General features: G+C 42.0%; 1 protein-coding gene across 1 annotated transcript; it reads right to left on the bottom strand.

The window, feature by feature from the left end:
• Positions 1–21,144: 21,144 nt before the first annotated feature.
• On the bottom strand, positions 21,145–22,742 carry LOC127307222 (uncharacterized). The gene is made up of 3 exons (XM_051337951.2): positions 22,156–22,742; positions 21,831–22,072; positions 21,145–21,433 (listed from the first exon to the last, which is right to left on the bottom strand). The coding sequence occupies exons 1-3, from the start codon at positions 22,490–22,492 to the stop codon at positions 21,377–21,379; spliced, it is 636 nt and encodes a 211-aa protein (XP_051193911.1). The 5' UTR covers positions 22,493–22,742; the 3' UTR covers positions 21,145–21,376.
• Positions 22,743–25,703: the final 2,961 nt, after the last annotated feature.

Consider the following 25,703-nt stretch of genomic DNA (forward strand, 5'->3'; position numbering starts at 1 on the left):
ATGAAGACGACCAAGGAGATGACCAGCAGGACGCCTACGACAACTAAGCGCCTTCCGACGTCAAGCGTTGGCCTGTGGACTAGAGAGTCCTTGTATCTTACGCTTCCGCTATGTTGAACTATGAACTTGTGTTTGTTCGTTGATCAATAGATCAACTATTCGTGTAATACGGATCATGTGATTCCAATTTGTAAGACTTATGGTTTGTAATGAATGATGACTGTGATACTTAACTATTATGCCTCGCAACAACAATATTCCTGGGATTGCGATGTATGACATAAGAGGCATTCGGACTTAAAAATCCGGGTGTTGACAATAGGTTAGTTCCAGAAAATGCACGAATATGACATAAAGTGTGCATAAAACATGTAGATAACATCAATAATGTGGCATGGAACATAAGAAATTATCGATACGTTGGAGACGTATCAGCATCCCCAAGCTTAGTTCTGCTCGTCCCGAGCAGGTAAAACGATAACACAGATAATTTCTGGAGTGACATGCCATCATAATCTTGATCATACTATTTGTAAAGCATATGTAGTGAATGCAGCGATCAAAACAATGTATATGACATGAGTAAACAAGTGAATCATATAGCAAAGACTTTTCATGAATAGCACTTCAAGACAAGCATCAATTAAGTCTTGCATAAGAGTTAACTCATAAAGCAATAATTCAAAGTAAAAGCATTGAAGCAACACAAAAGAAGATTAAGTTTCAGCGGTTGCTTTCAACTTGTAACATGTATATCTCATGGATATTGTCAACATAGAGTAATATAACAAGTGCAATAAGCAATTATGTAGGAATCAATGCACAGTTCACACAAGTGTTTGCTTCTTGAGGTGGAGAGAAATAGGTGAACTGACTCAACATTGAAAGTAAAAGAATGGTCCTCCATAGAGGAAAAGCATCGATTGCTATATTTGTGCTAGAGCTTTGATTTTGAAAACATGAAACAATTTTGTCAACGGTAGTAATAAAGCATATGTATCATGTAAATTATATCTTACAAGTTGCAAGCCTCATGCATAGTGTACTAATAGTGCCCGCACCTTGTCCTAATTAGCTTGGACTACCGGATCATCACAATGCACATGTTTTGACCAAGTGTCACAAAGGGGTACCTCTATGCCGCCTGTACAAAGGTCTAAGGAGAAAGCTCGCATTGGATTTCTCGCTATTGATTATTCTTCAACTTAGACATCCATACCGGGACAACATAGACAACAGATAATGGACTCCTCTTTTATGCATAAGCATGTAACAACAATTAATAATTTTCTCATTTGAGATTGAGGATATATGTCCAAAACTGAAACTTCCACCATGGATCATGGCTTTAGTTAGCGGCCCAATGCTCTTCTCTAACAATATGCATGCTTAACCATAAGGTGGTAGATCTCTCTTACTTCAGACAAGACGGACATGCATAGCAACTCACATGAAATTCAACAATGAATAGTTGATGGCGTCCCAGGTGAACATGGTTATCGCACAACAAGCAACTTAATAAGAGATAAAGTGCATAATTACATATTCAATACCACAATAGTTTTTAAGCTATTTGTCCCATGAGCTATATATTGCAAAGGTGAATGATGGAATTTTAAAGGTAGCACTCAAGCAATTTACTTTGGAATGGCGGAAAATACCATGTAGTAGGTAGGTATAGTGGACACAAATGGCATAGTGGTTGGGTCAAGTATTTTGGATGCATGAGAAGTATTCCCTCTCGATACAAGGTTTAGGCTAGCAAGGCTTATTTGAAACAAACACAAGGATGAACCGGTGCAGCAAAACTCACATAAAAGACATATTGAAAACATTATAAGACACTACACCGTCTTCCTTGTTGTTCAAACTCAATACTAGAAATTATCTAGACCTTAGAGAAACCAAATATGCAAACCAAATTTTAGCATGCTCTATGTATTTCTTCATTAATGGGTGCAAAGCATATGATGCAAGAGCTTAATCATGAGCACAACAATTGCCAAGTATCACATTACCCAAGACATTTATAGCAATTACTACATGTATCATTTTCCAATTCCAACCATATAACAATTTAACGAAGGAGAAACTTCGCCATGAATACTATGAGTAGAAACCAAGGACATACTTGTCCATATGCTACAGCGGAGCGTGTCTCTCTCCCATAAAGTGAATGCTAGGATCCATTTTATTCAAACAAAACAAAAACAAAAACAAACCGACGCTCCAAGCAAAGCACATAAGATGTGATGGAATAAAAATATAGTTTCAGGGGAGGAACCTGATAATGTTGTCGATGAAGAAGGGGATGCCTTGGGCATCCCCAAGCTTAGACGCTTGAGTCTTCTTAATATATGCAGGGGTGAACCACCGGGGCATCCCCAAGCTTAGAGCTTTCACTCTCCTTGATCATGTTGCATCATACTCCTCTCTTGATCCTTGAAAACTTCCTCCACACCAAACTCGAAACAACTCATTAGAGGGTTAGTGCACAATAAAAATTAACATATTCAGAGGTGACACAATCATTCTTAACACTTCTGGACATTGCATAATGCTACTGGACATTAGTGGATCAAAGAAATTCATCCATCATAGCAAAAGAGGCAATGCGAAATAAAAGGCAGAATCTGTCAAAACAGAACAGTTCGTATTGACGAATTTTAAAATGGCACCAGACTTGCTCAAATGAAAATGCTCAAATTGAATTAAAGTTGCGTACATATCTGAGGATCATGCACGTAAATTGGTTTAATTTTCTGAGTTACCTACAGGGAGGTGGACCCAGATTCGTGACAGCAAAGAAATCTGGAACTGCGCAGTAATCCAAATCTAGTACTTACTTTTCTATCAACGGCTTAACTTGGCACAACAAAACACAAAACTAAGATAAGGAGAGGTTGCTACAGTAGTAAACAACTTCCAAGACACAAAATAAAAACAAAGTACTGTAGGTAAAAACATGGGTTGTCTCCCATAAGCGCTTTTCTTTAACGCCTTTCAGCTAGGCGCAGAAAGTGTGTATCAAGTCTTATCAAAGGGTGGTGCATTCTCAGCGGGGTGCGGAGTTTTCTCAACCAGGCATAATAGATTAGATACATAAGTTTTAGCATCTCCTTTTTCATTAGTCTTAGGCGTGCTACTCTCATCAAACAAATTTTCAGGAACAAGCCAAGCATAGTTATTTTCTAGTGCATCATTCATAGCTAAGAGTTTACATGGTATTGGTGCTTTGATCTCCCCACCATCATCAATATTATTAGTGTATCTTATTCTATCCATGTCCATCTTCTCAAGGAGACTAACAAAATTAGTGTAAGAACCAAGCATATTAAATTTAGCAAAGACCTTTCTAGCCTCTCTCGCTATCCCACCAAATTCTCTAAGAAGGGTTTCTAAAACAAAATCTTTCTTTTCCCCTTCTTCCATATCACCAAGTGTGAGAAACATGTGTTGGATTATAGGATTGAGATTAACAAATTTAGTTTCCAACATGCGAACTAAAGCAGCAGCAGCAATTTCATAGGTAGGGGCAAGGTCTACCAAGTGTCTATCCTCAAAATCGTCAACGGTACTAACATGGTTGAAGAATTCTTCTATATTATTTCTCCCAATTATAGACCCACGTCCTACCGGTATGTCTTTCGTGGTAAAATTAAAAGGAAACATGATGAATCAAGTAAAGTAAATGCAAGTAACTAATTTTTTTGTGTTTTTGATATAGCAAACTAGATAGCAAATAAAGTAAAACTAGCAACTAATTTTTTTGTATTTTGATTTAGTGCAGCAAACAAAGTAGTAAATAAAACTAAGCAAGACAAAAACAAAGTAAAGAGATTGAGAAGTGGAGACTCCCCTTGCAGCGTGTCTTGATCTCCCCGGCAACGGCGCCAGAAATTTAGCTTGATGGTGTGTAACTCACACGTTCGTTGGGAACCCCAAGAGGAAGGTATGATGCGCACAGCAGCAAGTTTTCCCTCAGAAAGAAACCAAGGTTTATCGAACCAGGAGGAGCCAAGAAGCACGTTGAAGGTTGATGGCGGCGGGATGTAGTGCGGCGCAACACCAGGGATTCCGGCGCCAACGTGGAACCTGCACAACACAACCAAAGTACTTTGCCCCAACGAAACAGTGAGGTTGTCAATCTCACCGGCTTGCTGTAACAAAGGATTAACCGTATTGTGTGGAAGATGATTGTTTGCGAAAACGGTAGAACAAGATTGCAAAGAGATTGAATTTCAGTAAAGAGAATTGGACCGGGGTCCACAGTTCACTAGAGGTGTCTCTCCCATAAGACAAACAGCATGTTGGGTGAACAAATTACAGTTGGGCAATTGACAAATAAAGAGAGCATGACCATGCACATACATATCATGATGAGTATAGTGAGATTTAATTGGGCATTACGACAAAGTACATAGACCGCCATCCAACTGCATCTATGCCTAAAAAGTCCACCTTCAGGTTATCATCCGAACCCCCTCAGTATTAAGTTGCAAAGCAACAGACAATTGCATTAAGTATGGTGCGTAATGTAATCAACAACTACATCCTTAGACATAGCATCAATGTTTTATCCCTAGTGGCAACAGCACAACACAACCTTAGAACTTTCTCATCACTGTCCTGTGTCAATGCAGGCATGAACCCACTATCGAGCATAAATACTCCCTCTTGGAGTTACAAGCATCTACTTGGCCAGAGCATCTACTAGTAACGGAGAGCATGCAAGATCATAAACAACACATAGATATAACTTTGATAATCAACATAACAAGTATTCTCTATTCATCGGATCCCAACAAACGCAACATATAGAATTACAGATAGATGATCTTGATCATGTTAGGCAGCTCACAAGATCCGACAATGATAGCACAATGGGGAGAAGACAACCATCTAGCTACTGCTATGGACCCATAGTCCAGGGGTAGACTACTCACTCATCACACCGGAGGCGACCATGGCGGCGTAGAGTCCTCCGGGAGATGATTCCCCTCTCCGGCAGGGTGCCGGAGGCGATCTCCTGGATCCCCCGAGATGGGATCGGCGTTGGCGGCGTCTCTGGAAGGTTTTCCGTATCGTGGCTCTCGGTACTGGGGGTTTCGTCACGGAGGCTTTAAGTAGGCGGAAGGGCAAGTCAGGAGGGGGCACGGGGGCCCCACACCATAGGCCGGCGCGGCCAAGGGGGGGGGGCCGCGCCGCCCTAGGGTTTGGGCACCCTGTGGCCCCACTTCGTTTCGTCTTCGGACTTCTGGAAGCTTCGTGGCAAAATAGGCCCCTGGGCGTTGATTTCGTCCAATTCCGAGAATATTTTCTTACTAGGATTTCTGAAACCAAAAACAACAGAAAACAGCAACTGGCACTTCGGCATCTTGTTAATAGGTTAGTTCCAGAAAATGCACGAATATGACATAAAGTGTGCATAAAACATGTAGATAACATCAATAATGTGGCATGGAACATAAGAAATTATCGATACGTTGGAGACGTATCAACGGGCCACACCAGCCATGCGCCACATGCCCAAACCCATGATCCAACACGCCCGTGTAACCGTGAATGTCGGCTCTGATACCAAATGTAACACCACGGCCAGACATGTCACCCTGGCAGCTCTCTAGTGCGTCCAGTGCCGGCACATGTGTCAAGACGGGCCACACCAGCCATGCGCCACATGCCCGAACCCATGACCCACACACGCCCGTGTAACTGTGAATGCCGGCTCTGATACCAAATGTAACATCTCGGCCAGGCATGTCACCCCTAGTAGCTCTCTAGGATCTCTAGACTGGCTCTACATATCAACACATGTCTTTCATGCGCACTTGGGCTTTCCGGTCGGTCACCCATCCTCAAATCACCACGTCAAGCACGATTAACTTTGGAGTTCTTTGGAGATGAGCTTTCGGAAAAGAAGTTGCAACTTATTGGTATGAGTATCGTATTAATCCTATTTAGCCCTGGACCAGGATGTCGCAAACTCCGACCTAAAAGTTCCCTCCCGCCAAAGCGTTGACTTGTTTATAGGGCACTGGCAAAATTGGCTTCGAAACTGCGAAAAAAGGTTCTCGTGCGTGGATTCTCGATGCCCTTTTAAACATTTGCGTGTCATCCGAGTTTTACGGGATCTGAAATGTACATCTTTTGACCGAAATCTTGAAAATTGGTTATTTTAAGGGTTCGACCACATTTACACGATCTGTAAGAGATGCTTAGCAGGACCCAACATACAGCGAACTGCGATAGTCCGGTGTTCATTCACACTTGAATGACGTAGAGCTAAAAAATGTAAATCTTGGACGGGTTTGCTTCAGCTGGACAGATCATGACATGGAACATGGACGACGACCTAGACTCACATTCCGACTGGGGTGATTGATCTCGCACTCATCGGTTTCATTTTCCTACGTAGACTAAGTTTCTGGTGTTTTCAGATCTCCAGTAATCCAGTAGGATAGGAATGGCTAGCACCGTGAGTTAGTGCATATCTCCAGGCTCCAATTATCCAAAACAACACCTGGGATCGAACTTTCTTATGGTACATATGTATGAATGCACATCTTGGAAGTGGTCTTCTTGAGGAAGTTCATTTGCATTCAGAACAACAAAGGTGCAGTTCAGGACGGGAGACATACACGTATGCTATAATGAAAAGTCCGTGAAAGCAGTTATGGGGAGATCATGACCTATGCTGCTATGCTATCGATTTCAGAACGGCAATTGGTTAGGGTTGTTTAAGATGCTTGGTGGCTTAGAAAATTATTACGGTGAATTCTAGGTTTTACCCCTTTGTTTGATGTTTTTACATGAATTACTTCATTCAACAACGTTTCATACTAACAATTGATTATATGAGCTATTTTTATACGAGAATCAACATATGGTTGGATGGTAGAAGCGCAGTGGCACCCCTAGCTCACTAGAGTTTAAACTCTAGGTCTAAAAATTTGTTATCTTATAAAAGGCGAAAAATACTCGTCAGTGAGAGGCAAGGTTCCAGACGATAGTGAGGCGACGTGACAATGAGAGCATGCTTAATGTGTTGGAAGAAGATCCTTTGAAAATGTCCTCGTTAATAGCCATGTTGACGAGGAAGTTATCCTCACGGAAGTAGTCATCGTTTGGAAAGTATTCCTCTGAAACAACATCTAAGAATAAGCAAGTAATCACGAAAGAGTACTCCCCAAAAAACTTGATCACCCCTCTCAGGATCATGAAAGACATGATTCTAGAGGCCTGCAATCCTATCTTTGGGTGCACACCGGGAGGCGGGATGAGGAAGTCATGAGCGGTGGCGCAAAGCTCCTAAACTGAAAACAGTCGTGTGTGTTTGTGTTATGTCGTGGTTTTCTATGGTTGAGCGACCTCTTTGCAGAAACGTTTAGGTTTCATCCATAGACATTGTTTGAATTCAACTTCCAAAAATATTTGGACTTTAGCTCGGCTCGTGTGTAGCAAAAAGAAAGATGACACATGTGTATGGTATAGGTCCCACCTCGGCTCGGCTCATTCACGAAATACGATGGTGCGCGACAAATGGATGGCGTCGGAGGAGGAGTAAGCGTGTGTGTGTCCTCTTTTCGTGTTCTTACTACTAGTAGAAGAGATAACTTTATATATTGTTCTAACTATCTTTCAACCACTAAGGTAGGACTAAACTTTAGTCCCACCTCTTACTATGTATGCATAAGCCACATAGGTTTCTAGGATTTTCACTATGGATTATTGTTAAAAGAATAATGTGAGGACCCATTAGTTCCAACAATCACTAGTGGAGAACAGGCATATTGTCGCGGGCCATTAGAGGCTTTTGTCCCGGCTGGCCAACCGGGACAACGGAGGCGGGACAAAAGACCCAACCTTTTGTCCCGGCCCGCTTACCAGCCGGGACATATAGTCCACCACGTGGCTGCGATGCAGGGGTTTGGGCTGGAGGACCTTTTGTCCCGGCTCGTAAGCACAGCCGGGACAAAAGGTTTTATTTTTATTTTTTCATTTGTCATTTGTCATTTATCTTTTATCTTTTTGTTTGACTCGATACTCTCTCACTTGGACCATTGTTAACGCTAATTACACTTAATCTATACTCAAATTCTAGACTTAGTCACTTACGGTCTGTCACCCATCCTCACACTACTCCACCCTCAACACGCTTAACTCCTCGGTTCTTTCCTGTTGTGCTCCCGCGAATGTGGTTGTACCTTGTTGTAAATACTACCATAAGATAATAATATAGCATTCCAATGTGAGGAATTTGAATATCTTTAAATCTTTAAACCCCAAATGGACAAATAATATATGCATAACTATTAGAAAATTTTGAGAAATTTGAATATGGAATAATTTTATTTTTATTCATTAATTAATATTATTATCAAATAATATATGCATTATTCATATAATATGGCGAAATAATTAATATATTTAATCTTTAAACCGCAAGTGGACAAATAATATATGCATAACTATTAGAAAAATGTGAGGAATTTTAATATGGAATAATTTTATATTTATTCATTAATTAATATTATTATCAAATAATATATGCACTATTCATATAATATGGCTAAATAATTAATATCTTAAATATTTAAACCGCAAGTGGACAAATAATATATGTATAACTATTAGAAAAATGTGAGGAATTTGAATATGGAATAATTTTACTTTTATTCATTTATTAATATTATTATTATCAAATAATATATGCATTATTCATATAATATCGCCAAATAATTAATATATTTAAATCTTTAAACCGCAAGCGGACAAATAATATATGCATAACTATTAGAAAAATGTAAGGAATTTGAATATGGAATAATTTTATTTTAATTCATTAACTAATATTATTATCAAATAATATATGCATTATTCATATAATATGGCCAAATAATTAATATCTTTAAATCTTTAAACCGCAAGTGGACAAATAATATATGCATAACTAATAGAAAAATGTGAGAAATTTGAATATGGAATAATTTTATTTTTACTCATTTATTAATATTATTATCAAATAATATATGCATTGTTCATATAATATGACCAAATAATTAATATCTTTAAATCTTTAAACCGCAAGTGGACAAATAATATATGCATAACTATTAAAAAATGTGAGGAATTTGAATATGTAATATTTTTATTTTTATTTATTAATTAATATTATTATCAAATAATATATGCATTATTCATATAATATGGAGAGAAAGTTGAAGCCATCGTGCCAATTATGTGTTTCTAAGGAATTCCTTAGACCTGATCCGTTTCCACCCCTACTTGTATCCCATATATTATTCAGGCTTCCTTAGATCATGGAATTAGGTCCGTGAAATTCTTATAGAACATCGGTAAATTATTGATTCAAATCATCATGACTGGCTCACACGAACTTCGTCACATCAATGCAAGAAACTATATAGGGGAGAGGGAGGTGAAAAGGCTAGCCAATGGGGTCGGTGGCGATGCAACTTCCGGCGGCGACGATCGTTCTTCTCTCTGTTTTCCGTGTGCAGTAATGGCGAGATTAATCGGTTTCCACGCGGGAACGAACGGTTGGACTTTATGTCCCGGCTCGTGTCTCCAGCCGGGACAAAAGGTCTGCCAGCAGGCCGTAAAAGGCCTCAAACCCTTTTGTCTCGGCTGGAGTCTCCAACCGGGACAAAAGACCATAAAGAACAGCGATAAAAGGCCCCGTAGCTTCTCGGTGATATCGGGGCGACGTGGCCAGCCTATTTGTCCCGGCTCCAGACTGAGCCAGGACAAAAGGGCTGGACGGAAGCCCAGTTTTCTACTAGTGAATCTCCAATTAGTCCTAGATGCACGTAGAGTTAGCCAATCATTGCAAAACATTATTTATATAATCGAAACTTCGGTGAAGACTAATAAGTTTTTTTAAAAAAATCTTGTGCTACACTAGTTTTAAAATGTAAAAATAAAGTATGCTTTGAATTGTGAATTTCCTATGAAACTAGTTTTGCACAAAACCTTGACCGATACTAAGTTGTCTCAGGGCTTCTTGCGGCTGCTCATTATAAGTCGTATAGACTCAAGGATTTCTCATGAGTTTGTTAGAGAGTACCCAACTTTCACACACAGAGTTTAACAGTCGGTCTCATATATGAGTGTTCTTTCAAAAAAACTATGCCAAACAACATCACTGGTTAAAGAAGAAACTCCATTAAGATAAAAACATCAACCTACCATAAAGATTAGAATATTTTATATTGCAACTTAACAGAGTGATATTTTCAGAAATAAACAAACTTTTCTCCCGGTTGACTAATTCCTAGTTTTACTTCTTGGGATCTATGTTCCATAGATCGGGGTTACTGCCATGGAAAATTCATGTTGTGGGTTTCATGCCCATCTCGTTCGATGCAAAGCCTATCACATAGTGTGGGGAAACTTTGTAAAAGGAACTTCTAATTTTTTTCTACTTTAGGTATAATCTAACGTAACTCCAGAGAAGTTTCACATTTTATGACAGATTTTAGTCTCATTTTCAGATGCCTTGATAACTTGTTCATACCCTTGGAATTTCTCACCTTGACAATGAGTGTATGATTATCACAGTGCACAATAACCGATATTGGTTTTTCAACCACAAACAATTCCATCAAGTGCTGATGAAACCACTTTGTTTCAACATCGGTTGCATCTAATGTTATGAGTTCCACTTTCATTGTTGGCCTCACTAAGATGCTCTGCCCCGCAAGACTACCAAGAAATAGGGCCACCACCAAGTTTAAACACATATCAACTTGTGAATTTAATCTCATCGGCATCAAATATCACTACAGAATCGCTAGGCATATCGCGATGGATTTGTCGGACGACGCATCCGAACCTCCAAAAAGTTATTTCCTATTTAGGTTGCTTGATTCATTGGATTGAATCATGTAGGAACTTTTCCTAAAGGTTCATTTGTATTTTGTCTTATATAAAAATTTACATCAACTCAAATCTCTGCATAGGATCCTTTGTTTTTCCTGCGGTACAATGCAACCAAACAAAATAGACCAGAATTTAAGTTGGCATTACATTACAGTCTGCGGTCTTCCAGTCTCTTAAAAAAAAGTGGCCATGCGTAACTTGTGAATGTTCTTTTTCTTTAAATAAAATAACTTAAAGCGAGATGTGAGAGGTGTGTAGCAGCGGCAGCCGTCCACAGTCTGGAATTTAAGCTCGAACAGGAGGTCGACAAATATCTAGTAGGCGTGGGTCTTTGAAACAGATATATAACCATTGCTATTGTTTGTGTGTGGAAGACTACTTATACAAAGGTTGCTTGTTTGTATAACATTTGTTTAGTTACTCACCAGACTAGAGCAACGTTTTTCAAATAAATTGATATATTTTCAGTTTTTAGCAATTCTAACAGAAATTACTACAACAAGTAAGCCTGTTGAGTACCCACGCTGCTGAGGGCCTCTCCGCGCGCGCGATTACAGCCATAGGATCTTGGGCAGAAGTGATCTAGGACCGTACATTGCCATTGTTGGACTCAGGGCTCCTTTGATTCATAGGATTGATATAGGAATTATGTAGGAATTGAATCCTATAGAAAAATTTCGTATACAAGTCATTTGATTCATAGGAACATATCCTATAGGAATTATTCCTATAGGAATCTTGTAGTACAAATCCTATAGGAAAAAAGCATTAGCTCATACCTCATGAAAAAATTACTTTGCTACAATCAAAGACATACCATATTCCTATAGGATTCAACTTAGCATGACATTCCAATCCTACACCTTTCCTATTCCTACACTCTTCATATTCATGTGAATCAAAGGAGCCCTCAATTTTTCTTACCAGAACTGCTTTTCTACAGGCTGTAAACTAGGTCCGGCCAACTGCTGGCCCACACCCTCAGTCTCATCCCACTTCAGCGGCTTGGTAAAAAATAGCTCACCGCTCCCACTCCTCCTTTACCCGTTCCACTTTTGCCTCCACCTCTTCCTCCATTAAGCTGTAACTCGTCGCCGCCTCCAAACCCTAGGTCATGCCAGGCGCATGCGGTGCCTACTTTCTTCTCCGACTCCGATCCCCTCTCCCTCCATGGCGAAGCTGGATCCCCCTTCCCTCCCCTTCTCATGTCCATCTCGATCTGCACGGGGAATTTGGGCCGGGAAGAAAATGTTGTTAGATTCACCTCCTGCTCACTCCACTTCCCTCCATGCGCCGCCTCCAGTGGGAGCAGCTCATGCCCACCACTTCCCATCCTTAGCCTCTGCTGTCCAGTGGAGCTTCGCCCCCCTTCCCAATTTGTCCTTTTTCTACAAAATCTGTTGTTCAGTTGCAATCATACGAGGGACAGATAGAAAGCAGGGCTGATCCTGAATTCTAAATGATACTGGCAATAAGCAGCCTGCCCAGAACATGACGAGGATGCCCAGAAAAAATCCCAGCGGACGCCACTGTCTTCTCTTTCTCTTAATCCCTAGCGCCCCAATGGCAGATGCACTTGCGCTGCAGAGGTGGAGGTCATGGTCCAGGACGAGATGGATGCTGAGGAGGGGAGGCGGCAGAGGCGGAGGTCGTGGGTCCGCAGCGGCAGCTCTTGCGGCTGCAGCTAGAGCGGCAGGAGATGGAGTTGGCACTTTTGCATCTGCATGATGCAAACGAATGCAATTGACCAGCAGCAGGTACCAATTTCCCCCCTTTTTTATTCCTTTGAATTGATTTATCTCTGCACTATCTCCTCTATTGTTAGAATTTGATCACTTAATACCACTAAATTTATTTTGCTGCACCGTCTATATCAATCAGTGCTACTACGAATCAGAAGCATATCAATAGAACCATGTTGTTCCTTTTTTTTTGGTGTCTGAATTTTTACACGTAAATGATATGTAGGTTATTTTTTTGCGCTTGGAAGAATCCCTACATAATAGTATGGAAAATCTTTCTGTGAATACATTAGCTGACAATACAATAGCACTTAACCAGTTTTCTCTACAGAAGCAAAGGTTTTGTAGATCGATAATCCTGAAGAAAGAATGAACAAAGGTACCAACGGGATCTAGAGTTTTATGGCAAAAGCTATCCAAGTGACACTCCTCTGCCTAGACTTGGGTAACATACTCGTGCTGTCACCATGTGCAATAGGAATATCAGGAAACCTTGTTGTATTAATGTTATTTGGTGTCAAAGGTGCTCGGCCTGGGTGGCCTCAGCTTCACAATTAGATCAACCATATCAGGGATTTTTTTTTTAACTTTCATGCAACTTTATTGAATTCTAACACCATCAAATGTGTTGCCGATCCTGGAATTTGGAGATAAATTGATGTATATGGTACTCCAGAAATTAGAGATGAAATGAAATGAGAAGGGCGTATTTGGCAAGAGATGTTAGTCGTTTGATTGGTCATAAGTTTCCAAAAAAAGAAACCTTATATGTTTGCCCCGGCTCATCTCAAGGTACTCCTCCCTGGCGCCATGGAACATCCTGGCCGGCTCGGGCTCGCCATACTGCCATTCTGCAACGAGGTACTCCTCCCTGGAGCCATCGTGCGGATTCACTGCGCCAACCCCAGAAGATCAGTGTACGGGCAGGAACACGCTAGCGGTTTGAACGGGGCCGATTAACTGACTGTGTAGAGCTCGTGTTCGGGGATAATTCTGTGTGCCATAATCCATCTCGGCTGGATCGGGGTTGCGCCCGTTTCCTTTTCTGATCATTAGGAAAATATCTTTGCTTTTAGATAGTTTTTGTTTGGTAGGATAGGAGTAAAATTTCCACCTACTATATACCTGCTTTTTTTTTCCACGGAGTGAGCAAAATCAAGAACCATGCTTTTTGGACGCATCAGCGCACATGAGCATGACCAGCGCAAGGAGGCTTAGAAGAGTAGTCAAATTGTACACACAAACTATGGAAAATTGTCGAGGATCCTTTTCCATGTCACTATTATTGCATGTCTTGGTGTAAGCGTAATGAGTCAAGCCAATCGATGGATATTACTATTCACATACAACATATGTACCATAGAGCCGCAAGCTTAATTTATCTAATTATGCCTACAAGGATTTCAATATCTGTGGATTAGTGTGTAGTAATGTCTACATATAAATTTGTTGTCCTAGCTTTTAGATTATGTTGGCGAGACAAAGTTGCTATGCGACATGTCGGGAGTAGCGTTCTGTTTGAATTGCAATTAAGTTGCCTGGTTGTTTAGGGACATGTTACTAGGAATATAATTTTATGTATGAAACTGAGTGATGAAGTGTATGATAGTTTAAGCAAAATTTTCATCTCATCATTATTTATATTTCTGGTATGGTGCTATTATCTTGGGTAAAATGTGTAAGTTATGCTCTTTCCTACTTTGTTTGAATACTTACAAACCCAACATTCTGTAATATTTGACAATTTTCTGGGTTAGTCGCTACATCTATTTTGAGAAGTTATTTTGTCTTCTACGATGATGACTGTTGAAAATATTTTGTTTTATATTTTGTGACAAGTTATCTATCTTTGATTTCATTGTGAGCAGTTCAGTCAATTTAAGCTAATAATCATGAATTACATTACATGCTATTTATTTTCAGACTGTGGTTTAGTTGCGATAAAGAAAAACAGGCTAGGGAAGTGCAAAGAAGGAATTGTAATAGCGTTGGGTGAAATCAAACTGCTTAAGGATCTGAGTGGAGATTAACTACTTGAAAACTTCACCTAGGAATACCTATCAAAATATATTGCTTCAAAATAATATCTAGATTTGCTTATGTCAAGCTATATGAAAATTTGCTACTAAGTAGTTGTGTTATTTAAACTTGAATATCCAGTAGCTATCTACATCTCTACATGTTAGCTAGATATACATTAAGAAACGAACTAGGCTCTGATGTAGTTGCAATGCCCAAGAGCAGTTCCTTGGGTATCGACTTATCACTGCAGCGTATACTTTATACTTTGTTTATCTAAGCTTTGACGATGCACATAATTCTTGAGTAAAAAGTAGACAACATATATAATGCCAAGGAAGAATAGTGCAAATCTGCATAGCTTAATCTATGTCAAACACTATTCTTCTTGGGGGATGATATTTCCGTGTTCTTTCTAGGTCTTCACTATTCTTTACCATTCTTGGTGGTATTGTTTTCTGAAATTGGTCATCCTTGATTGCAAAATTAGTGTTGTCCTTGTGGTCCCATTGTCTCTGCCTTCATTGAATGGTTGCGGTTTGGCAGTGCCGTGCTTCATGTTTTCATTTTATTCACTTCTGGAATGACTCTTTTGTTGACATTTGATCCAAATTAGATTGGACAGTACACTTTTTTGTAATTGAGTGAGAACATACAATTCCAAACTCAGCTATTATCTGCTTATTTGGCACCGACTGTCCAAATTGTTAAGCATCAGTCGAGTATAATGATTGATATTTTCTCCTGGAACACAGATGGAAGAGCTGATTGTGTAGATGAATAAAGCATCTTTTTATGATATGATTTAGCAGTATTGTGATTACACAGCGAAGGAACTCAATAACCTGCAGATTCAGAGGTTGATGTTTATGAGATCTTTACTATTGGGTACGTGGAACAATGCCGCAGCCCCTATTTTTTCTATTTAGGATCATGTTTGTCATATGTTTCATTCAGTTACTGTAATAAGGTCTATGCAATCAATTTTCTGGTGTATATGTTTGTTTTTTTATTTCCTCCCATAGTGGTGTACTTATTTAAGATTCTTGCTTAATTCAGCGCAATAAGCTTGACTATGTGAACAATTTTATGTATAATACATGCCATACTTATCATGATCGCGCCTCTTCCAGATTGAATACCTTAAAGGGCCCCAAATTCAGTCAATGCGGTTAATAAACAAACTTAGTGTTTGCTATGTTCTGCATCTATTGCACGGTGTTTCCAAAGTTTGGAGGGATCCTGAAACTGCAAATCAGCATATATTATCTTCTGGGAAAATAGTGTTGTTATTTGTATTGCCCAATGCTCAAATCTATGGATAATTTATAATTGTTTGTTTAAACCTTACCTGATCAGTGACTCAACTTTTATACTACATGAGTTTTGTTCATGTTTTGCTATATCAGTCAAGTATGCTCATCTTATAGAAGTTAGGGACACTTCTGGTTGCCTTCAGTTACCACTGCACCACTTCCTCATATAGTTCATTACTAATCTGAGGTGCCATACTTAGAGTGAATGCCTTGCTCACGAAGCCCTGGAAGTTGTGTCAACTCCAATTTTTGCCACTGCAAGTATCCTGATTTATCCAAACCGTGTGACCTGTTGGGAGGCATGCAGATATAGAGATATATGGGGCTTTCGTTGAACCTAGGCTGATCTACCTGAACCTAGACTGATCTACCTCAACTGGTGACCTGATGCACGCATTTAGATGAAAATATATTTCATTATCTATCTAATAATATTAATTTTGTATTTTACATGTTCAATTTTTTTGATAAAAACTTGGTTAAACTTGACATAGTTTGACTTTCAAAAAAAGTATAAGCCTTAAGCTTTGGGATTGAGGTAGTAGTATGCAAGCCTGATATTGTCAATTTAACTGGTAATGAATATCAGATGTACTTCATTTGACAAGGAGTATTGATTTTCCTATCGTGCCGGACATACAACAGATGCTAGCACGGAAACCCTTTTCAAATAGTGTGCAAGCCTAATGTTGTCAAGTTAATTTCGCTCTGCAGTTGGTAACTGGTAATGAATATTAGATGGTACTTCCTTAATGTGAGGTAACCAGTTTACCCCCAAGAACACAAGAGAACGTGTTGTGGTTATATTACTAGAACTGTGTTCTATCAAAAACTATATGGCGGACTGCTATGTGGCAAGTTGAACGAGAGACAAGCATCATAAATGTTGTCCGTCTAAGAAAGGAAAAATAGTACTCACACCGTCCCTAAAAAAACTGCTTAACTTAATGTTGAGATCAAAATTAGAAAGAAAACATGCATGTCCAGAAGGGACAAAATATTGCTTGTCCGTTTGACACATCTATGCTTTGGTTGTTTGTATGCAACATATGCTTCTTTCAAATTAACTAAAAAGCTTAAGTCTGTTGCATTTCCTGCCCTCTCAGCGATTTGCCGGTGCATGGGTCATCCTGTGGGCCAGCGCTGGTGGGCCCCACGTGCAATGTTTCCATCTCTAGATGCGTCACCTTGGTTCTAGGACTGAGATTAAACAGGTGGCTAACTTTGATGCACTAAACTGTGCCCGTACTAACCACGCTCTCGTGGGAGAACCAGACCGCGGCCAGCTTGACAATACTCGCCGGGACTGGACCGTGGCCGGCTTGACTGCGCTCGCCGGCGGCCACCCTTTCCAGTGCTTCCGCTAGCATGTCGTGATGGCGCTTGCCCATGGTTCGGTGAACGGTGATTGCCTGCACAGCCAAGACGGCGGCGTGGTCAGCTAACTGATGTGGTAGAAACATCCTAGCCTATAATTGCAAGCATAGCAAATGAACAGCTCGGCCTAACCAAATGTGTGAATTTTTTAGCGGTGCTATTTTCAGAAATATGTGGATTCATGTATGTAGGCTCGCTTGAAAATTGGTTGCTATAAATGGTGTCAGTATAGAGTTTCTGATGCCGTTTTACATATGGTTGTTTTTGCTCTTCTCTGTATCAGCGGGTTAATTTGGTATGAAAGTATGTAGATCGATTAATGCTGACTATGCATTGGCACTTTTAGTGCTCATGGGCCTAAGATCTTCTAAGGGAGACATTTCTTTAATCTGAGAAGTAGGTTGTTCCTCTGTTTTCTTTAGCTGAATCAAATTTAATCGTTCAGACCCTTTTCAAAAAAAAAAGTTTAATCGTTCAGACGTAGTGCTATTTCCACCAACCTTTTTTCCTCTTGCTGTATAGCTCACTATATTCAACCTGTTTTTTTATGGTGCCTACTGTAATGTTATTTTTGTATATTAGGTTTTTGTGAATTCATATGTGTAAGCTGGCCAGCCTAACGGACTGGATGTTGGCCTGACTACAGCATGTTTTTTTTTTAAATAGTGTTATTATCTGATGTTTAGCCTAACAGGTTGGCTGTTGGGCTCCAGTTGACGCAACCCACTAAACCACTGTTCGATTTTAGGTAGATAGCACAATTTCTGGGTGGGGCATATTTGTCGCCGCTCGCAGCTGAGCATACATGTGCTAGGTCGATCATCTCCCTTTCGTCTTACTCCAGCTCCAACATTGTCGCCAGAGCTAACGACTTGCCGCAACTCGCATCTGATTGCCGCCTCGCCACAACGCCCTGTCTGAGCCACTGCCTCCGCCGGTCCATCGCGTCGCCGCAATGCCCTGCCCGAGCCGCTTCCTTCACCGGTCCACTGCCTCCCGCTCCCTCTAAGCTTCTCTTATTCTCCATCTCCGACGAGGTTCCCATACCACCTGCCAAAACCCTAAGTCGTGGCACCTGCATCCTAACGTTTGCTACCTCACCTTCATTGGCGACACTGTGGCTTCTCTGGCGAAGGTGAGGCCGAAACCTCACCAGAGACGAGGACGACGCGGTTGGCAGACGTGTCGCCTCACCAGGGATAAGGACAATGCACCGCCACTGTGGATCACCACTGTGAACCTGCACCCTAAGGTTTGCTGCCTCACCTCCGGCGAGGTGGGTACAAATAGATGCAACATGCAAGAAAGAGGCAGGGTAGCACGACTGGTAGCCGGCGCGGCGAAGCGCGCTGCCCATCTAGTATATAAAGACGGTTGTAGATGCTCTAATTACTCGCTGCTACCAGCTTCTTTACATGATGGGCCCAGCGATAGACCATGGCCGTTCATCAGCTTCTTGTGCCATGGGAGAAGAGGAAAGAAATTTTCCTATAAAAATGTTGTGTACTCTCGTGACGACACGCGATAAAACAGAGCCATTACGTGGTTTCATGCAGGAAACCGAGAGCTCGCTAGCTCACTCATGATAGAGCAAATGATCCACATGGAGGCAAGAGGCATTGCCGAGCTTGTACGTAGTTCGTACTTCTTATTTCTGCGTAGTTTGACGGCTTGTTAATTGCCCGATACGGTTTGAGATTAATCACATGTCAGTTTGAGCATGTCCACTGGCGAAGCTTAGTTAGGGCCAAACCGGGCCATGGCCCGCCCAAGAGTTTTTGCAAAATAACAATGTATGCCTATCTATGAGTGGCCCAACCTACCAAGTACCAACACATATTTCCGTGGCCGCTGCCTCTGGACTCCTAGACTTCGAGTATCTCCATGCCTTCCACGATTCCTTTCATCCTTTGTCGTCCTTCTCGCAGCATGGAGCGTCTCTCGTTAGATCACTAGTTTTAAAAATTTAGGCAGAAAAATACAAGGACCGGGAAACACTGGAGCAGCAGGAGAGCAGGGTCAAGCCAGCAGTGCCACCGAAGCTAGAATGTCGCCACAAGTACGGTAACAAGGAACCGGCCGGAGGTCCAGCACCCGGGCGACGTCGCTCGTCGGTCTAGCTGCTGTAACCAGTCACTGAATTGATCCACCACTCATTTGTAATTTTCCTGTTCAGATAGTCTTCTTTTTCCCCCCAATTTCTTAGTTAGCAACATGTGATTATCTGTTGATCCTGTAACTAGCAAAAGTGCCGACTAATGACTAATTCCTGGTGAAGATGTATGATTCAGAATATAAAGAAATTGTGTTCTCCTTAGACCGGCCCGCCCATTATTTTCTTTGAAGCTCCGCCACTGAGCATGTCCCTATGTGCCGCACTACCGCTCGCTGCGGGTAAAACCTATCAGGCAGCCATTGCGTCCGCTATGCCGCAGAAGCCCAGGCGCTAGTCAGTGCTGGGCCGGCCCAAATAAGTGAGATTCGTAACCTTTTCTTGTTTCGCTTTCTATACCTTTTTGTTTTTTGTTTTTGTTTTTATTATATTTCCTTTTCATTTATTTAATATTTTTTAGCTTTCCTTTTATTTTTTGTTCATGTTTTAATTTTTGTTGTCGGTTTTGTGATTTAATTTTTTCCTTTCAAAAACAAATAATTTTCTTGTGTATATTTGTTTTAACATCGTGAACAATAATTTTCTTGTGTATATTTTTTATGTAACAAAGAGGTTTTTTGGAACATCGTGAACAATTATTTGGACTATACAAATATTTATTATATCTTGTGAATAGTTTTGGACTCGCTTACAATTTTATTGAGCCGTGCAAACTTTTTCTCAAATTATTTTACAAAATCTCGGAAACATTTTTTGAACTTCCCGAGCATTTTTCTCAACTCTGTGAACTTTTTAAACCTCGTGAACATTTTTTACAACTTTCTAATTAAACTTCTTAAATATAATTAAATGTAAACTTTGATATTTATAAAAATGTTCTTTCCAAATGCTAATTTTTCTTTCCAAAGGCATCAAATAATATTATTTTAATTTTTTGATAAATCACAAATAAATTATGTTTTTAAATTTATAAAGTTAGTAATGATGTAGAAAAAATATCGTGCTGGGATAACATCTTTTAACGTGGTGAACATTTTTTCAATCCGTTGATGTATTTTTTTAAGTCTATTGGTATTTTTTTGAATCCATTTTTTCGAACTTGATGTTTGATTTTTTTTTTCTTGCATTGATTGATTGCAACTGGTAGAAGGACGTGCTTGGCAAACGGAGGCCACTTCTCCTAGCAGCTTGGAAGGTAGGCACCACGTCCTACGCCCACGCCACCGATAAAAACGCTATGCCCGACCATCCAATTACGGACGACATAGCTAATCAGGCTTGCCCGATGTGATGCCACGAAATCGGCCCCGCCGGCATGAGAAAGACTGGCTGTTTCTGAACTGTATCGCCACAAATGGCATACTAGGGAGGAAAGATGAAAAGTTCAGATCTGTACCAACTTCATGTTCCTGGCTTCACAAAGGCATGTGTCTCCTTCAGTGTTTCTGCCGTCGACTAGTTGCGTCCTTAACCAGGTCTGCACCGTGTTTCGGAAACTTCTGTCTTGAAAACGAAACTGCGTACCAACATGTTTGGCGCAGCACTGAATTTTCTTCGTGCGTGATACTGCAGATTGCAGAACCACTTGGTTTGTAGTTGAAGAAAATAGGACTGCTGTAGGAAAAGTAGACGTAGAAATAACGGCGGGACACACCACACTGGCACACGGCACTGTCCTGCATTTCGTTGCATTGGATTGCATGTGCAGGAGGCCGAACTAAGCACAACTGTTTACATATTTACAGTGTCTTCACTTACAGGTAACTGTCGATAATGCACCTCCCGTAGCAGACTATGACAAAAAATTCGCTACGAAAAACAAAATGTTCCTGAAGACTATATATAAATAATATCTCTACAGGTTACGCCACACCTACGGATAATCAGATGTCCAGGACATGGTGTCAGACACTACACTGCTTCAGCCCTTTGGGTGTTTGATGACCTCCCTTCAGCCGGACCTGCACAAAAGAGTATTGTTCAGATGGTGGTTCAGTAAAAAAGCTCTCTTTTGGTCGTCTCTCGTGAGGATCAGAGTGGCAAAAGTGTCTGATCCATTTTATGGATAATCATGTTTTTTCCTTAACAAAAAGGGCACCAACGCGCTAATGAGTTGGCGAGGGAATGGTATTTAGTTCCTCGGCCCTCTTTCTCACCGAAAGCAGAGACGACAACTCGGTATGTTCACTACGATAAACCCCACTTAATGCCTGGATTATTCTCACGAATCACGCCTTGGGCTAGGCAGGTTTTTCTTTGTTTTTTTTCCTTTTGGCCGTGTAAACGTGAACTTTTCAGAAAGAAATGTGTGTAATTTGCAGAGAAGAAAGTGGAAGGAAAGAGGGCGGAAGCACTCACGGCCTCGACGTCGATCCTGTAGACGAGCAGGCGGCGTCGCTCGCGGCAGCTGGTCCGGTACGCCACGGCGAGGTGCGCGGCGGCGAGCGAGAGGGACAGCAGCAGCATGGGCTCGGGCCCCTTCCCCTGCAGCGCGACGCGCATGGCCGCGGCCTTGGCCAGCACGTACGACACCGACGCCGCCACGCTCGCCACCACAACCCACAAGTACGCGCCGCCTCCGCCGCACACCGTGTAGGCGCCTGCAGCAACCACAAACAATTTGGTCAGTTCAGACGTATGGCGAGAGGAAAATCGAAGCAGCGCCAATAGCAAAGGATCTCACAGAGGATGAGCAGGGCGCGCGCGGCGGAGACGGCGGGCAGGTCGACGAGGGAGGACCGGAACTCAAACGCCCGCGCATGGTCCAGCATGGCCGGGACGAAGGACGGGTATGGAGGGTTGCTGCCGGCGCGGAGGTGCGCGGAGAGGAGCGCGGGCGGGAGGGCGAGGTCGAGGAGCACGACGAGGAGGGGCGGGGCGCAGACGAGCAGCAGCGAGGCGAGCATGGCGACGAGGAAGAAGGCCGTCTTGGCCCACCGCCACGGCCGCGCCCACGCGGGCTCGCCGCCGGCGCCGTGCTTCTGCGCCAGCGCCAGCGCGATCGGGAGCTTCTTCTCCATCTCTTCCCGCTCGCCGGGCCGCCACCGGTAGCTGCCTCGCCGCCGCCGGCCAGTGGAACGCCTGCGCGTGCAGACAGCGTGCGATGACGGACGGAAGACGCTGTCGTGGGCTGGTGCGATCGATCGAGCTGTGGTGGTGGTGATCGGGCGGTTGGGTTTCGGTAGACGGATTGTTTTAAGGCCGGACGGGACGGCAAGGCGAATAGGGGAAGTGGTTCAAGTGGATGGAGCCATGGAGATGGAGGAGGCAGCTGCGATGCGATGAGGTGGTTTAGTTTGCTTCGCCGCGTGGAGTCCGACGGTCGATGGGGACGTGGCGTGGTGACTTCGCCGGTTTGACTCGGCAGGCATCGAGCAACTGCCGAAATACAAGCGCGGGAACGGATGCAGATGCTCCGGCTCGCCTCATTTACGGCGGGTTCCACGAGAGTCTTGACGGAACTGCCCGCGAAAAAACCACGATTTCGACACCTTCGAGTCTTTGAGCTAGACCTCATGTTTCTCGGACTTTTTGGCTCTTTTTAGGTTCACATTCTAATGCATCCCGGATCCATAAAAAGTGTTGATTTCAAGTTTAAATTAGCTTTGATTTAAACAAAATCCTAACATTTATCATTGATCCTTAAAAATATATTTTAAATGTAAACGCTAAAAGAATTTACATAAATTCTTCGATCTATATCCTGGTCTGGACATTCTTCTATTTTTCACACAGAAAGGCGAAAATATGTTTTTTTTCTTAAGTACACCCTCCAATGTGTATTATTTTACAAACAAAAGGCCAAGATACCCGATACAATATCAAGTAGGCCACACGACAGTCGATCGAGCGCTTCGTAGTGATACACCGCGCTATCACGCAAAGATGAATCATGTCCTTTATGTGTATCTACATAGGTCTCTCTTCAATGGTATATTACTTCATACATCCTCTTCCATGTATGGAAGCAAGGGAAGAAGCAATGGAAGCTCGAGGACTCAAATCCGACATCATAGAGGTTCGAACGAGAAGAAGGGGAAGAATTGGATGCTGCAAAACCGATACTACCAACGTTCCCGACCGATACTACCGCTCGAGCTCGGAGCCGGTACTACAACCTCACTACTAGCCTCCTGCGGGACTACGCCCCCAAGTTCATGGTACCCTAACATACGAGGACCGATACTAGGCAGGTAGTGAGCTAGTAGTACTAGCACCTGGTGGTCCTGGTACTACCGCCTAACAACGTGAAGTTGCTTGAGGAGCTACTTATGGTATTACCACCCAGGAAGAGCAGAACTTTCGCCCTTACGTGCATATGTGTTGAAATGGCCATTCAAGTCATGTAACCTTGCCTCACAATTTACAACTTCGTACTTGTACTATATATAGGCATCCACCCCCTCATATTTGGGATAGGAAAGATGATAAGATAGAAATAGGCATGTGTCTCTCTCCCGTGTGGGAATCAAGACCCTCTCTTAGATTGAATCTATAGAGTCGTACCAAGGCCCTATCAATTCATTTGGTCTCTCTATTGTAGTGATTCTAGTACTCCCTCTGGATCCATATTACTTGCCTCCAATATAGATGTATCTAGAACTAAGATGTGTCTAGATACATCTATATTAAGGGCAAGTAATATGGATCAGATGGAGTAGTGCTTGGTCTCTCTTGTGGTCAAGATTCTACTTGAGTTTCTACTCTCTCTCTCTCTCTCTCTCTCTCTCTCTCGTTCTTTACATGAGATTTTGCCATCTTTTTATCGATCTCTCGTGTGGGATTTGAAGGAGATATGCCCTAGAGGCAATAATAAAGTGGTTATTATTTATATCTTTATGTTTATGATAAATGTTTATATATCATGCTATAATTGTATTAACCGAAACATTAGTACATGTGTGATATGTAGACAACAAGAAGTCCCTAGTATGCCTCTTAAACTAGCTTGTTGATTAATGGATGATTAGTTTCATAATCATGAACATTGGATGTTATTAATAACAAGGTTATATCATTATATGAATGATGTAATGGACACACCCAATTAAGCGTAGCATAAGATCTCGTCATTAAGTTATTTGCTATAAGCTTTCGATACATAGTTACCTAGTCCTTATGACCATGAGATCATATAAATCACTTATACCGGAAAGGTACTTTGATCACACCAAACGCCACTGCGTAAATGGGTGGTTATAAAGGTGGGATTAAGTATCCGGAAAGTATGAGTTGAGGCATATGGATCAACAGTGGGATTTGTCCATCCCGATGACGGATAGATATACTCTGGGCCCTCTCGGTGGAATGTCGTCTAATGTCTTGCAAGCATATGAATGAGTTCATAAGAGACCACATACCACGGTACGAGTAAAGAGTACTTGTCAGGAAACGAGGTTGAACAAGGTATAGAGTGATACCGAAGATCAAACCTCGGACAAGTAAAATATCGCGAGACAAAGGGAATTGGTATAGTATGTGAATGGTTCATTCGATCACTAAAGTCATCGTTGAATATGTGGGAGCCATTATGGATCTCCAGATCCCGCTATTGGTTATTGGTCAGAGTGAGTACTCAACCATGTTCGCATAGTTCACGAACCGTAGGGTGACACACTTAAAGTTGGATGTTGAAATGGTAGTACTTGAATATGGAATGGAGTTCGAATATTTGTTCGGAGTCCCGAATGAGATCCCGGACATCACGAGGAGTTCCGGAATGGTCCGGAGAATAAGATTCATATATGGGAAGTCATTTTATGTGAATTAAAATGATCCGGAAGGTTCTACGGAAGGTTCTAGAAGGTTCTAGAAAAGTCCGGAAGAAATAAGGATGGAAGGTGGAGTCCCAAAGGGACTCCACCCACCTTGGCCGGCCAACCTAAGGGAGGAGGAGTCCCAAGTGGACTCCCCACCATGGTGGCCGGCCACCCCACCAAGGAAAGGGGGGAGTCCCACTCCCCCTAGGTTTGGACACTTGGAAGGTTTTGGTTGGGGTCTTATTCGGACTCTTTGACCTAAGCCTTGGGGCTTCCACCTATATAAAGAGGGGGAGAGAGGGGCTGGCCGGCCACTCAAGCCACCACCATGGCCGCACCCCTCAAGGGTGCCCTAGCCGGCGCCCCTCTCCCCAAACCCTAGCGGTCTCTTTCTCCTCCACCCTATCCCGCACGCTTAAGCGAAGCTCCGCCGGATTTCTCCACCACCACCGACACCACGCCGTCGTGCTGT

The sequence above is a fragment of the Lolium perenne genome, chromosome 1, assembly GCF_019359855.2.
Source record: "Lolium perenne isolate Kyuss_39 chromosome 1, Kyuss_2.0, whole genome shotgun sequence".
Taxonomy (NCBI): Eukaryota; Viridiplantae; Streptophyta; class Magnoliopsida; order Poales; family Poaceae; genus Lolium; species Lolium perenne.